Source organism: Mytilus galloprovincialis, chromosome 7 (assembly GCF_965363235.1).
Source record: "Mytilus galloprovincialis chromosome 7, xbMytGall1.hap1.1, whole genome shotgun sequence".
Classification (NCBI taxonomy): domain Eukaryota; kingdom Metazoa; phylum Mollusca; class Bivalvia; order Mytilida; family Mytilidae; genus Mytilus; species Mytilus galloprovincialis.
This window is the reverse complement of record NC_134844.1, coordinates 33,527,968-33,544,476: the sequence shown is the minus strand read 5'-3', so window position 1 is coordinate 33,544,476 and position 16,509 is coordinate 33,527,968. Positions and strand designations below refer to the sequence as shown.

The following is a 16,509-nucleotide window of genomic DNA, read 5'->3' as shown; positions in this document are numbered from 1 at the left end:
AGATCTTACAAATCTATTACGCAATATTGTGCAATTACAGATTTCTTTTTCAAACTTTTCAAAAATTTGGAATTTGAGAAATTTTGAAAAAAAAATTTGAAACTTCTACCATCCCCCTTTTTTTGCAATAAGTCCAAAACCTGACATTTCTTTATACATTATTTACAAGTAGTGTAAGGGAGGTTAACCCGAACATACCAAGCATTGTATGTTAACTGTTTTTGAATTACCTCCCTTACACTGCTTTACATTGTCTTATTTGTCCATTGACCAGAAAAACCTAGTTTTCTCCCTTTGTTTGCCCCTAATTCCAAAACATTTTGATCCATAATCCCAAAGTCATTACTAACCATCCCTCAATGGTATGGAAACTTATGGTATAATTTCAGAGAGATTCATACACTTAAACACAAGTTATTGTTTGAAAACTACATAAATGCTTATTTTGGGCCCCCTTTATGGCCCCTAATTCCTAAACTATTGGGACCATAACCCCAAAAAATCAATCCAAACCTTCCTTTAGTGGTATTGAACCTTCTGGTAAAAATTTATAGAGATCCATTCACTAAATCTAACTGAGAAGAAATTGTCCGGAAAACCTAGTTTTCCCCCTTTTTTGCCCCTTGTTCCCCTTTTTTTTACCCTAATTCCAAATGATTTTGAGCCATAACCCCCCAAAGTCATAACTAACCATCCCTTCATGGTATGGGAACTTGTTGTATAATTTCAGAGAGATTCATACACTTAAACAGAAGTTATTGTTTGAAAACTACAAAAAAAGCTTATTTTGGGCCTCCTTTTTGGCCCCTAATTCCTAAACTATTGGGACCATAACCCCCAAAATCAATCCAAAATTTCCTTTAGTGGTATTAAACCTTCTGGTAAAAATTTATAGAGACCCATTCACAAAATCTTAAGTTATTGTCCGGAAACTAAATGTGTCTTTGGACGACGCAGACGACGACATGATACCATTAATATACGACGCAAAATGTTTTTTGCGGTCGTACAAAAAACAGAATGCTACCTATCTGCATATCCTATTTTCCCTTTTTTTTTTGTTTTGCATAACCATGACCGGTGAACGGCAAAATTAATTTCTACATCTTTTATTCTAATATTCAATTAACATTTTTATGGTAACAATTTAAAAACAATTATTGTACATACATCTGATAAACAAAAACATAAAAAAAAATAATGTAAAAAGATATTTACAATCATCGTCAATACGAATAAAGGGTTAACCTCCTTTCTCTTCCGGGTAAAGTTTACAGCCCCTATTGCGTATAGAGTAATGAGTGGGACATGCTTTAGAATTATGCATAAATAATGGGGTATATTTTGGTTGGATATCATTGTCAGATCTAGTAAAAGATCGTTGATTGTTTAAGAATTATTGTCATGGATAAAATTATAAAGGACTTGTGTAGCTATATTAAATGTTTTTGTCTATGTCCTAATATAATAGTTCAACTTCTTGATATTAATAATAAGCAAAATATGATGGAAAAAAATAGTGATTCATTCAATGTTAAATATTATGATATTGATCTGAAAATGGCACGTCTATTAACTAATAAATCTTGTCTGCCAATGGTCCAGAAACTTTATAAAAGTTAAAATTTACCACTGACGAAATTGTTCATAGCTTTTGGAGCTTCTGTATCAAAGCCGATGACATCCATCATAAGCGGATCTTTGGGATCGGCGATGCTAAAACCATTGCTTACCATACCGACCACTATCAACCGCGCTTCCGGATTCTTGGTATGGTTCCTGTACTGTTGTAACGCAGTTGCTGGGTGAATATTTCCGTAGTACGTTTCAGAATCTGTGTACACGACGAATACATCAAACTTCTTCTTATGTTCCATGGCCCATTTCATTGGTAAGGCACAATCGGTACTGGAGAATGGCAGATCAGAGCACTTCTGAATAGCCGTCTCCAATGTGTCTTCTTTTCTTATATCCATTCTTGTCAGTTCATTTGAGAAAGCGACAACTTCATAATCTTTCTCAGTTTTAGCCGTTAATAACATCATTGCTGCTGATGCATCGCGTGCTTCAATGGACGACGCACCAATGACTGGTTGTCTCATGGAACCACTCACGTCTACTGCTAGGCAGAATTTTTTACCAGTTGGCTGTACGTTACTAAAAGCTTCGTAGAAAGCTTTCTCAAGTGCTTTAACTATGTTATCATTAACCTGCCATGAAAGTTTTCCCTTGTCACCTCGACCTGCTTTGTACTGGTTATATGCTATCAGAATAGTGAATGGATGAATTCGTGACCTTTTCAAGATGCTGGTGTCCTTGAGCTTTTCGATCACAAGTTTTTCACCAAAAGAATCGACCTCAAGTAACTCAAGGCTTGACATTTTCCCAAGGTTTCTTATCATTGCTGTCATAGGCATCAAGCGAAGCATCGTGTCCCAAACTTCTTTGGAGTCCAGCAAATCGGTAGGTACATGCTCTCGGACTAATTGATGTTCAGCAATCAAAGCGCGCAATTTCTCAATGTCGGATTTGGTGCATTTTTTAGCCTGTTCAACTGCGTCCAGAAAAGCTTTAACTGGTGCAATCTCTGGGTTTCTATCATGCTGTGTCATAGATGTTGCATCTTCCATGTTCTTGATGATATATCTGATGACCAAACCAACTGGATTATTTCTTGGTTTCACATGCCCCAGTCTTATTACATCTTTATGGCTCCATCCATGTCTTGCCTTGTACTTCGTTGTTAGTAATGCTAGCTTTTTGGGATCTTTTTCAAACTGGTTATACCACTTACCGATGGCAGATCTATGAGCCCTTCCCCATCCCGAACCAGCACTTTCCTTCTCACATAAGTTGACAAATTCAAACAGATGGGTTGGTATTCTGCAAACGTCAAGCAATATGCTATATGCAGCTGCTTTAGTTTTTGGGTCGTTGGATCTTGCACATATGGCTAAAGCGTTTAAAGTTGGTGTTTGTTTGCAGGCTCTACCATTTACGCTCACATCTTTTATCAATTTAACTGCCTCTGGACCTTTCCCCTTCATAATCAGTCTGCAATAAATAAATGGAATTTTTGTTAACCCTTTTAAAATTAAAAGAAGTGACAGTTATTTATTGATTCCTTCGAGATTGATATCGTGTTTTAAATATACTGATCATCCTCAGAGATCGTGCAAGGGCTGTACAGCCAGTCAAGGTTGTTAAAAACGTCCATTTGTTGTTGAGACAAGGTTTGTTATTTTCTGGAAATTGTGACGTCTCAACCCAAATTTTTATCAAAACTTGAAAAAGCCAAGAGTGCAAATAAAAATAAGCAATAGCCTTTTCAAAATGTTTTTTTTTTTATTTCTATTACAAATTTCCATTTTCCTTGGACGCGTTTGTGATATTTGACATATTACATAATATTGCAAACGTCTCGTCTTCCCTTACATTTTGTATAATACATATAAAATAAATGGGGAATGTGTCCATGGGACACAGATTATGCCCCCGCTTGCATATAAAGTTATAAAGGGAAATAACTCAAGAACTGTATAAGTGACGCTATCCAAATTTGGACTTGATCTGTGTTTTGTTGAAATGAGCACTGCGAATACGTTTCATAACATTAGGTTGAGGAAAACTGAAGTTAAGAACAGAAACGAAAAATCAAGAGTTTTTTTCCATTTGTAAAGGGTCATAACTCTAGAACGGTAAAAGTGGCGCCACCAAAATTCAAACTAATCTGTATTTTGTGGTAATATAAGCATTGTCTACAACTTTCATAACATTAGGTTAAGGCAAACTTCAGTTAGAGAACGGTATTAACGAAAAATTTAGCATTTTTCCCATTTGTTAAGGGCATTACTCTAGAACGATAGAACTCACGATACCAATTCCAACTTGATTTGTGGTAATAAACATTGTGTATAAGTTTCATAACGTTTGGTTGAGGCAAACTAAAGTTAGAGAACGGAAACCAATTTTCGGACAGACGGACGGACATATCAATTAAAGTGGACGTTTAGAGCAAATTTTGAAATGCTTGTACAGTAAGATTTTCACCTCAAAAGATAACAAAACCTTTAAACAGACTTATAAAGAAGGGATAATAGTATTGAAATTGGTGAGAGGTCATTATTCTAAAACCAGTTGTTAGCATAATAATCATGATAATACGGGTTATGTTTTCTCATATTTTATGATTGTATAATATTAAACCCCTAACAGGAGGGATTGTGCTTGATAATCATATGATGAAGACATAAGGCCAGGATTTTTTAATTTATTGGTTTACGGATCCGCCGACCCGATTTTGCTGATTTCCAGAATAAAAATAAAATTCACTTTTCACGCTTTTTTATTCCCGCCGACCTTAACAAATGCATTATCCCTGAAAAATAATTAAATTTTTTTTTTCCTGAAATGAAATGCATTAATCACTAACAAAATTGACAACACTTTCTGGTGTGAAAAAAAAACCCTTCCAGTTTACGTTTCTAAATATAGACAAATCAATTATAACTGACCTTGAAATGTCGTTTGCTCAAATAATTTTGCGGAACGAAACTTGTGTTTAAAACCGATTACACAATAAGTTCGTTTACCTTATTTGTCATCAGTCCGTAAGATGCATCATCTCATAGAAATAGACTTGTCCAAATGTGGACAGGGTGAAGGCATCAAATTAAAGAACTGAATATTAACAAATCATTAGGAATTTTCTTGTTTTTATAGGTAATAAAAAAAATGTCGTTCATTTGGATAAAAAAAAACGGGAATGCAAGACAACAGATTAACCCGATATCGTTTTTCCAGTGGACGATTCTATTAGGTTTTTGACACGTGTGTTGAAACTTATTTTCGTACGACGTTTATGCATTTTTTCTTTATCAGTTTTCGTGCTTGAAGATCATTATTTACCAAGTTTTCTGGAATTGTTAAGAGCTACGCGAATCTATTTTTCTTGTTTCTGAAATGATGATTTAATTTCGTCTTTGTCCGTGCATCCCCTTTTTTTTACTGTAAATTACTAGACAATGTCATGCGTAGTTTATAACAGCTGAGCAATAATATTTCATCGAACTAAAATTTTAGAAATGATGATAAAATAGCATAACAAACATATTGCTAGAAAGGTGAAATATATATTGATTTTGCATATTTTTTTGTCTTCAAAGATGATTTTTTTTCTTTTTTTTTCCCGACCGACCGACCCGACTTTTTCATGGGGAAAATCCGTAAACCAACAAATTAAAAAACCGTGGCCTAATCTTTCAATCAGTTTAATTGAGGTCTGGAGCTTGCTGTCAGTAACTGCTAGTAGTTCTTTGTTAATCTATGTATCAATGTCATTTTGTTTACTTTCTATTGTTACCTATTGTAACATCAGACTCGGACTTCTTTTAAACTGAGTTTTTCTGTGCGTATTACTGTGAGTTTCTTTTCTCTACATTGGCTAGAGGTAGAGGGGAAGGATTGAGATCGCAAAAACATGTTTAACCCCGCCGCATGTTTGGGCATATCCCAAGTCAGGAATCTCTGCATGGCCTTTGTTAGACTAGTCTTGTGATCCCAATTTTAATTCTCAAGTTTATTTGGTTGGCTTGCTTGCTTTTTGTGGAAATGTTTGCTTTCAGGGCCAGGTTGGTCGGCTGTGCATCCTGCTAGCCCCGATGATGTAGTACTGGTCGATGAGTCTCGGACATAGTATTAACGATGACAGGAAGCATAATCAGATCCAAATTTGTCAGACAGTGAAATGGTGGTCCATTATCTAACACCTAGGATAAACCCCTCGAACGTTAAAAAATCGGCAAAACACTTCCCCATATGTAATTGGGTTTAGAATGTATGCTGACGCGAGAATATACACGTCAAGCAAAAATGTAAACTGTATTGCGTTGAATTGGTTTCTTTAATCGAAAGTTAATAGTAGTTGAGCCATCTTTCAGTACATCAAAATCGTAGACAGTGGGTAAAGAGGAGCCGACCAAGCACGTCCGATCAGTTGTAATGACCGAGACGTAACCTGTGATGGATTAATGATGATGAAGTTAATTAGACCTGTATACATTATTTTATATTCGGAATTCCTAACCTTCAGGATAACATCTAAATTAAATATAAGAACTATATGTATAAATTGAGAAAGGAAATGGGTATGAAGGTTTAATTTTGCTTATTTATCATGTTTATAAATGTTTGCAGATGTCAATCTTAACTGAAATGTCTGGGCAAACATTTATACAAAAAAAAAGCAAGCCAACACAAATCTCACTCTACATGAACTAGGAAATTAGCTCTAACACTTATATCTTGCGGTTAAAAATTCCTTTCTCCACATTGGCTAAAATTATATTGATCATTAATTACTACATGAACCGATCATTAAGAAATACAAATTTAGATATATTCTCGATTACACTATTAAAATTATATATATAACTGTGTTCCGCTAATGTGCTGAACAAAATTAGGGTTGGTGGATGAAAACAATTTTATTTTTCAACAAACCGTTGTGAATGGTCTAATAGGCAAATTATTCTTTAGGCTATAGCGAGATAATGATCGTTCAAAAGTTAAATATAAATCTTCAGGGTAGGCTCTTAAAATCAAGGTTGGTATGGTTAACTTAGGGTAAGTGCGTACGGTTTTTTCCCCCGAGTACAGAGCACAAAATGTAAAAATCCTTTTACTAAGTAGAAAATTTAGAAATTCCTTATAATTCTTTTTCATCATCATGAACTGAGTCTCATAACGATCTGTTCTGCCCAGGTCGCTTTTACCAGGATATATATATTTAGGGCCACACCAATTTAATTTCTTGTTCTACGGATTTTTGGACCTCAAAATTTGGGGCGAGCGAGCGATTTGAAAATTTAAATAAAAAAATATTTAATTTGCAAATTTTTGAGGCGAAGCTTAAAAAGTAGAGGCGAGCGATTATATATTTTTTTGTAAACATAAAATAGTAGGTTTTGACAATATTAAAGCTTGATTTATCACTTGTACTTTGACATTTCTTTAATTTCTGAAGTATTTTTTCCCTGTTCACCAAGAAATAATTAAATCTGGTCTATGTATGACATGTATGTGTGACTGACAATGAGACAATTCTCCATCCAAGTCATAATCAGTTTGGGGACAACCCCTTAATGTTATAAATATCCCTTTTACATGTTTTATGAGGGATCAACATAAGGGAGCTACCATTTGATTTTTATGGGGGGGGCTAGGATGAAATTTGAAAAAAATAGGCAGGACAGGAGTTTTGAGTTAAAAAAAAAAGGCAGGATGAGACACTTGCAAAAAAAAAAAGTCAGGACGACAATTTAGGTAAAAAAAGTCAGGATAAATTAAAAAAAAAAAAAAAGGCAGGACCGAACAGAGTGAAAAATAAAAAGGCAGGACAGAGATTACAGCTAAAAAAAAAGGCAGGACAAAATTTTTCATCCTAGCCCCCCCCATAAAAATCAAATGGTAGCTCCCTAAGTTATAATATATTTGTTTGTACAAAAGGGCTCATATTTTCTCAAAGAACTATATATCTATCTGGTATTAAATGGTCAAAACATGTCCAAGAATTTTGTAATATTCCTGGACTTTAACCATGTTAACACATTTACTTTACCGTTTTAATATTATTCAAAATAAGTGGACCCCTCTTTTAGAAAAAGTTGTTTAAAATATGATGTAACTCTCCTCTTTTTGAGTACAAAATTCTAAGTTATCAAAGGTTTTGTATAGAAGAACTATACGAATCCTTGGTATTTCTATTTTCTTTTCTACATCAGTAAAATGACCCCTTGTCCATGTTGTCTGAGGGAGGGTTGTTCTCAACCTGATATAAACAACAAACACAGGTCAAAGTACGGCCTTTTACACAGGGATTTGATACAGACCAACTAGCAGGCTATAAAGGACCCAAAATTATTAGCGTACACAATTCGAACAGGAAAACCAACGATCTAATTTATATATCATGTATACATATCCAAACGGGAAAATACTAATGAACAACATTACCAAACGATAACTGCTGAACGACAGGCCCCTCAATCAATCAGGACAGGTGCATAAACATGCAGAGACTAGTGATAGTTTTGTTTCGCCAGCATACAATATGGTTGCAGTTGAAGGCAAATCCTTCAGAAGTTCTTTCTTTATTCTAACGAACATGTTTTGATAGGGAATATAAGTAAGAGGGAAAGTAACCAATTTTTTGTTCTTTACTCCGGTATTTCCGCTGATATAGATTTATATCGGAGATACAAATCCTTGATCGGAGCACTCCCGCTTTGGATAAGTAGGTTTCATGCTGAAACAAATATTCTCACAGATATTTACAAAGTGTGCTGGCCATGGGGTGCTTTTATGTTTAAAATCGTTATATACAGGTTAGACTGTGGTTTTAAAACAAATGTTGATATCTTTTTATAATGTTTACAAAAAAAAAAACGGTGCGGGAAATGGACATGATTACATTTCCGGATGCGGGAAGCGGGAATATAAAAAAAATAAAAAAATACTGTTTTGAAAAAAATAGGTGCGGGCGGGTCCGTCGAACCAGAAATCAAAATGGTGTGGCCTAGAGACCTGATGCACATATTTCAAACATGCATCGAAAAACAAAAGATCCGAATACTATCGGATAAAAAACTATCCTAAGGTCAATTAAAAATGCGTTTCGAAAAAACTGTTGTATCATGTCTAATTAATGAGAAACGAAAAGACTGCATCAATAAATTTTCAACTCTGGAAAAAACCCATTAGAAAACATCGCATATTGTCCAAATATTGTCATTGATATTATATGACTCGTTTGTCACGTGGTAATTTCCGATATTGTTTTGGCTTTTACCCAACATTAGTCATTTTGGTTTTTCTACTTTCGTTTTCACAACACATCCTTACCTATCAATACACTGTATGTTTTCTCTTTTTAAAACTGGACCAGTCACATAGTAAGACCCTCCCTCTGTTCCTAAACAAAGATATCTCAGTAAACGTGTCTCGTCGTTGACCTCATAAGAATATCCACCAGCCGAGTTCGGAACCATATCATATGTCAACTGCTTGGTTTGAGGAAGTAGATCCTCTCCCATTGGTTGACTGTGGAAAGTTATTGAGTCTTCGTCGTCAAATTCCATATCCATGCTAGACATTTTGATTATAAATCCGGACCCAGAGTATAAACTCCTAGTCAAAATGAGCAGTGTTTATTGTTTGCTTACTGTGATAAAACTGAATCATTTAAGCTTTACGCTGAACTAGTTATTGCCTATTAGTAAACGCGTAGTCAACACAGACTAAATAATTTATTTTTAGTTCAGGTAATTTCCAATAATGACAACTTTTATACGTTGTTGTATTATACCATACATAGTACATATGTAATGTTTTCTTCATTTAAATTACACCATTATTAAAAATATTTCAACAGTACTGTGTTCAAAACTTTGGTTTGATCAAGGATTTGTACGTATAGTTGTTTGCTTTGATTTTTATGCATTTGAATGTGGTTACAAAATTAGGAATCATCACTGAGATGTGGTATGATTGCCAATAATTAAGACAACTCTCCACAACAGACCAAATGACACAGTGATTATTTAAACAACCATGTGTCACCGTACGACCTTTAACAATGAGTAAATCCCATACCGTTGCATATTTAGCTATCATCGGAAAGGCCCCAAAACATCCTTGAGAATTTTATCTACGTCACATTGCCGCTCAGTTTTATAGAAATTAAGACTTAAATTAACATTTTTTTACCAAAAACTTCGTATTTTCGAGAAGAAGAAAAAGATGGAGCAATGCATTTTGTTATATTTATCTTTTTAATACTGGTTATAATACTTACTTCAAAATTATGTGGTAAAAAAAATATGATCAAAAAATCATTGTTAGACTGTAGTGCTACCTTAAGATAAGTAATATCACATTAGGCATCAACCATTTGATTTTCTGGGGGGGGCTATGGTTTTTTTTTCTGTACAAACTTTTTTTTTCGCCTGTGGCGAAAAACAATCTATTTTTTTCGCGACAAGTCGAAAACAATTTTTTTCTTTCAATTTTAGCATTACATATAGTGGCAGCTGAGGGTGAAACAAACAATTTTTTTTTTCTCAGAATCAAAAACAAATTATTTTTTTCTCCAAAAACTGGAAACAAACTTTTTTTTCCAAAAAAAACCATAGCCCCCCCCAGAAAATCAAATGGTTGCTGCCTTAGTGTTCTCCATTACAACATGTATCAACTTTTATTGGTTTCACTGTCTGCAACACCTATAGCTAGTTAAGTTTTTTTTAAACTGCTTAATATGCATCTGTTCCATTATTTCCGCGAAGAAATTTAAATTATTTTCTGAGAAAAGGTCGAATAATATTAACAGATTGAACATATCCGTGTTTATATCCGTACTCCTAACCAAAAAAATATACTCAAATCTAGTTTTTTTCCTTCTTCCTTTTATACATTTCTGTTTCAGGTAAGGGTGAGGGTTGGTGCCTGATAAAAGGTTTAAGTCTCTCTACATATATATGCACCTGTCCAAAGTCAGGAGCCTAGTATTCAGCGGTTGTTGGTCTGGTTGTGTTTCTCGTTTTTCATATTGATAAGAATTGCTTAGCACTAGTCATTCAAGGTCGTAACTAAGCATATTAGATTAGTGAAACAGGTCTGTTCGCAGAGCGGAGATATGTAAAAAAACAATACGAGCCGAGCGAACGATGACGGGATATTGGATAAATAGTGGAGTGACTTTAACCATAAAATTCAATGTTTAATGCACCCACATAACACACGGCTAAATAATATATCAATCAGAAGCTTACACATCTATACTGTCTGTTTTGCACGGCCGTAAAAAGTCGTACGGTGAAATTACCGTCAAATCAAGATCCAAGATCAAGCTTCTTTTGTTTTATTCTCCGCCCTGATTTCGACAATTAGCGATGTGCGATTTTAACAGAATAAAAAATAATGTTTTTTTGCAGATGGCAGATATTGTTGGGCAACTTCAAATATTACAATAGAAGGCTGTTCTATGAACAATAGTTAATGATTGCATCTTAAAATTATAAAACAATATAAATGTCAGTCGATTGAAGATGAAATTAAGAAATTGGAGGATAAGAAACTTATTGAAAAGTCCAATAGCCCCTGGTCTTCAGGCTTAGTATTAGTGCAAGATCTTTTGTGGCGGCTGTGTGTTGATTACAGGACATTGAACGATAAGACGATCAAAGATGCATATCCGATCCCTAGGATAGAGGATAATATAGACGCACTCAGTGGAGCCAAGTGGATGTCAGTTTTGGACCAGAGAAATGACTTATCATCAGGTGCCAGTGAATCAAGAAGATAAGGAAAAGACTTCACTTCCTACACTCAGAGGTGGTTTATACCAATATGTTACGATGCCATTTGGATGGTGCAACGCAGGAGCTACGTTTCAAAGAAATATTGAGACAGCAATGCGAGGATTGCAGTGGTATTTTCTAGTTTAGTATCTAGATAATATACAAATGTAATAGCATTTTAAATTAGTGAAATATTTCATGAAAATTTTGTTAATTTGCAGAAAGTCTATCAGAGGTTTTCAGATGCTGGATTAGAGCTAAATGCTGCAAAGTGTACTGTTCTAAACACGAGGTAGAGTAACTCGGACATGTTTTGTCAACAGAAGGGGTGCGGACGAATCCTTTTGAGGTACGGGCAATAGTAAAGATGGAATCCCCGCAAAATGTGGTTACTTATTACAAAGATTTATCAAGGATTTTTTTCAAAAATTGCTAAGTGTCTGTTTGGTTTATTGCAGTTAAAAGCTCCCTTGGAATGAACAAGTGCTTGTGAACAAACTTTCAAGTTACTTAAGGAAAAGCTTTCAAGTTCTCTCGTATACTTGCAATGCATACCCAGAAATCGACTGTGAATAGTTTAGCTTAGACACAGATGCATGTCATTTTGGAATTGGAGAAGTTCCAAGAACGACAAGAAAGATTGATAAGATAAGAAAGTAAAACTTTAAACAAACCTGAATTATTGTGTACCACGAAAAGAACTGTTAGCAGTAGTTTACTTCATTAAATATTTAAGATTTTATTCGTTAACAATGTTATGATATATTTTGTTTTTTTCTGGAATAGGAATTCCACAGTCTTGGAAAGGGGGAATTGTAGCATATTTTTTATTGTTATACATCCAGTCGGAGCCCAAGTGATCAGCCTATGGAACCGACCAGAACTTATGTATAAAGAATAAAGAATAGAACTAGTGATATGACAGTTCAGGGCGCTCTATTATGAGCAGCAACAATGTTATTATTCTATTTGGAGTATTCATTTCTTAAATCAGTGCCATTCAATAGTTAAATGGATACTAGACTCTAGTCGGGAATTAGATCCTAATAAACATTAACATCATTTGATGGAAACTGTGATTCATCTGATTTGTAATAGAAATTTTAAGCTACTTATTTGTGTGTTTGTATTCTGCCTTGCCCTTAAAGGTTCACGTTACAATATATTTAATGATATGATATGTGAGAAAAATTGAATAAACGGGTATTTATAAACAATATATTACGTTTTCGAAAAACTAATGATTTTTTTATCCCAGGCATAGATTACCATAGCCATATTTGACACAGCTTTTATAATTTTGGGTACTCAATGCTCTTCAACTTTGTAATTGTTTGGCTTTATAACTATTTTGATCCGAGCGTCACTGATGAGTCTTGTGTATACGAAAGGCGCGTTTGGCGTATTAAATTATAATCCTGATAACTATAATTAAAGTGGTATTATTCTAAAAGTTAAAAATCTCGTTTAACAGTTATTAGTTCGTTAAACAGGCCTTTTTTTGTTCTAGTATATTTAAATCAAATAATGAAATTAAAACATAAAATGAACATATAATTATGAAATTTAAAAAGGATTCATAAAATTCAGTACATAAGATATACTTTAAGATCATCGCATACGCTTTCTTGTAGGGATCATTAGAAAAGAAATTTCAAAATCATTAAGGTTTTGTAAGGAAATGTGCACACGAAAAGAAAGTTAATGTCCACTTGAATAGGATAAGATGAAGAACGAAGTAATAGAAACTCGCACACCAACTTGTATGACTAATATTCTTCGATTCCTTCCATTGATGCCCTTAATGCGTTGTTGTACATGTATCCGTCGATAAAAGTATTTATTATTTGAGGCGTTGAAGGATCGAATCCTATCACATGAAGTGTCTGGTCATCACATGGTTCCACAGCATTCACAGGATCGTTTGGCTTACTGGTCATAGCGACAATGATCCGGACATGGTTTGGTGTACCAACCATATGACAACAGTGAATAAAAGGCTCCGTAACTCGACCTGCTCCTTCTCCTGTAAGAGTATCGGTAAAAAATATTATGACGTCGAAGGAGTTACTGTTTTTTCTTGACCAACTCGGAAAAGGCGTTTGACGTTCTCCTGACTGAGAGGTAAAACTATCTAGTTTAGCTTTTATCGATTTAAGATTGTCATTTCGGTCAATACTCGAAACAAACGACTGCTCAGGATTACATTTATTCTCAAAAAGTAAAGTTTCTACGCGATTTCCTTGCTTTACGATTGTAAGAATCATTGCACAAGTCGCTTCACTTGCCGTTAGTGGAGAGCCAATCAATTTCTTTTTCATATCGCCACTTACAGATACAGCTAGAAGGTAACGTTTCTCTGTTCTTGGTTGAAGGTCCACGGTATCATAAAAAGCTTTTTCCAAAATAGAAATAATTTCTTGGTTTGGATCCCATACCAGTTTGCCTTGATCTCCCTTGCCTTCCTTGTACTGTTTCAAGGCAAATAAAATTCTCAATGGATGAACTCCAAAATCCTGGAGCAGTTCACTCTGCATTTTCCCCTTTACAATCGAAATGAAATTAGATGCCTTTGCATCGTCAAACATTCCCAGCTTTGTCATTTTCCCTATATTTCTAATCATTGCCGTAGGAGGCATTGTTCGGAGAAGAACCTGCCACACCTCTTTGTCGGACAAAAACCTATTTGGTACATGCTCTCGTGCTAAATCTTGAACTCCTATTAAGTCCATAATCCGCTTCTTGTCGTCGCATTCTTTCGCTTCAATGACCGCTCTTAGAAATATTTTCACTTTTTTGTGTTGTTCTTTCTGTTCTTTGACGATCTTGTCATCTCTGTCGTCTACTTCAAGAGAATCATGCAGCGTGATCACGTCCTCCATTTCTTTGTTGACAATAAATTTTAATATTGTTCTAATTCTTTCATTCTGTGGTTTTACATGAGCAAGGCGAACAATATCTCTATGACTCCATTTACTGCGTTTTTTGTACTTGGTTACTAAGTATGCCAATTTTGGCGCATTGTTCGCAAAACTATTGTACCATTTACTAATGCCCATCCTATGACTTCTTCCCCATCCTGAATGGTTACTTTTCTGCATATTCAATTCTTCACAAAACTTTTGGAATTCAAATAAATGAGTTGGAATCCGACAAATATTGGTCAACATGTTGTATCCGTACTTCTTTACTTCTCTATCTCCATGTACAATGCAAAAGGCATAAGAAAACACAGTAGGTCCTTGTCTACATGCGCCATTACTCTCGCTTACATCCTTGATACAATCTAGAACATCTTTTCCTTGTCCACCTTCTATCAACCTGGAATTAATATAAAACATTAATTAAATACCTAGAAATAAAAAAGCTACTTCATTGATGTTACAATCCTCAGAACAGTTATATCTATAAAATTTAAATCTTACATTGTTCTCTGATTAACATTTAGAACCAGGCATACCGAGTACATGTACGTCCCGAACTGGAGTACTCCTCCTCGGTCTTGGACCCCCACACTTCAGAATCTATCTCGAAGATAGAGATGATCCATAGGAGGGCAGCTCGGTATGCCTGCGATAGGTATCATAACACTAGCAATGTATCAAACATGATCAATACACTAAACTGGCCAAAACTAACACAAAGCAGAAAACGTGCACGACTGGTTATGATGTACAAGATCACACAGCATCGTGTTGCAATACCATCTAGCACAATTCTCAATCTATCCGACTCGAGAACCAAAAAACATCATTCATACACCTTCAGTCATAACTATACACCCAAAGACTCGTATCTCGAGACTCGAATAGATTTTCTTTTCCCCCATACATTATAACGCAATCGAATTTCCTACCAACTCAGTTGCTAATTCAGACAATCGACTCTTTCAGACGGCCGCTTACATATGCTGTTGTCTCCACTCTCATTTAAATAGCTTCATTTCCTGTGCAGAGTTTTTAAAATCACTACATCTGTATTTTGTACATAACTTTATAGTAACTTGTTTTAAATTAAAAGGTCACCCATGCACCAGAGATTACTCATCTTTATTCAGATGGAAGACTGGAAAACTTAAAGAAGAAGAAGATGAAGTTTCTCACATTTTTATGGCAATTAAAAAATACTACCTAGATCTATCACCTTTCGAACCCTCTTTACCACAGGCACTTGTTTCTATCCATTGGAATACCCAATATCAACGTATATTTACGAAAAATAAACGTTGATAGTGGGTCTTCCAATGGATAGAAACAAGTGCCTGTGCTCTTTACACTAACTAACATATATAGAAATGTTTGGCTTTTTTTATATAATTATTGCAATGAAGGGGAATAATAAAGTCTTAAAAGGTTGAAAGTTATATGGTTTCTACAGCAGTTAGTAAAAAAAATGACCAGTAAAACAGTTTGATATGGTTTGACAAATTTTAATTATGTCAGAATTTAGAACAAGCAGCAATAATAGATAAACTCTATAAAGACGTCTATTAAAGTAAATAAAGACTCAAAGTCAAAAGTTAAACTTCCTGTATAACTAAGTTTTCTTGACATGATTTGCTTACCTTTCGATAAATGGCACATCATTGCGTGAGAATTTTGAGTGTTGAATATGTGTCCTGAAAACACTTTCTTTGCTACCTAAACATAGAAATCGTCGTAATAAATGAAAATCTGAACAACTAGTATTTTGATCCATTTTAACTCTACTTTCGTTTTTAAGCACCGAATACCCGGGTACACTAAAAACCTGAACTATTCTGATTCCTGTTCAATTTTGTTCCGGTTTCACTATGTCCTATGTATAATAATACATATGTAAAATCAGTGGCGGATCCAGAAATTTTCACAAGAACTTTTGGGGGCCCACTAACTGCCTTAGAGGGGCCCGATCCAGTCATGCTTCAATGATACCCTAAATAAACAACAAATTTTTCCTACAATAAAGGGGGACCGGGCCTTGCATTTGTGTAATTTTCATATCTTGACTTGCAACTTGTCTGCAGATTGCTCTGTTTAAAAGAGGGACGAAAGATACCAAAGGGACAGTCAAACTCATAAAGTTATTGATAATTCATGTTATTCATGGAATATATTTACTGTATACGAGTAAATCAATACTTAGATAACAAGCATTTGTCACTTTATTAGCTCAC

General features: G+C 34.8%; 2 protein-coding genes across 2 annotated transcripts; both read right to left on the bottom strand.

Annotated features, from left to right (window-relative positions):
* Positions 1-1,093: 1,093 nt before the first annotated feature.
* On the bottom strand, positions 1,094-9,238 carry LOC143082821 (RNA-binding protein RO60-like). Its single transcript, XM_076258692.1, has 2 exons — positions 8,902-9,238; positions 1,094-3,054 (listed from the first exon to the last, which is right to left on the bottom strand). The coding sequence occupies exons 1-2, from the start codon at positions 9,150-9,152 to the stop codon at positions 1,620-1,622; spliced, it is 1,686 nt and encodes a 561-aa protein (XP_076114807.1). The 5' UTR covers positions 9,153-9,238; the 3' UTR covers positions 1,094-1,619.
* A 3,542-nt stretch (positions 9,239-12,780) lies between these two features.
* LOC143082820 (RNA-binding protein RO60-like) lies at positions 12,781-16,117 on the bottom strand. Its single transcript, XM_076258690.1, has 2 exons — positions 15,919-16,117; positions 12,781-14,675 (listed from the first exon to the last, which is right to left on the bottom strand). The coding sequence occupies exons 1-2, from the start codon at positions 16,050-16,052 to the stop codon at positions 13,124-13,126; spliced, it is 1,686 nt and encodes a 561-aa protein (XP_076114805.1). The 5' UTR covers positions 16,053-16,117; the 3' UTR covers positions 12,781-13,123.
* Between the last annotated feature and the right edge of the window lie 392 nt (positions 16,118-16,509).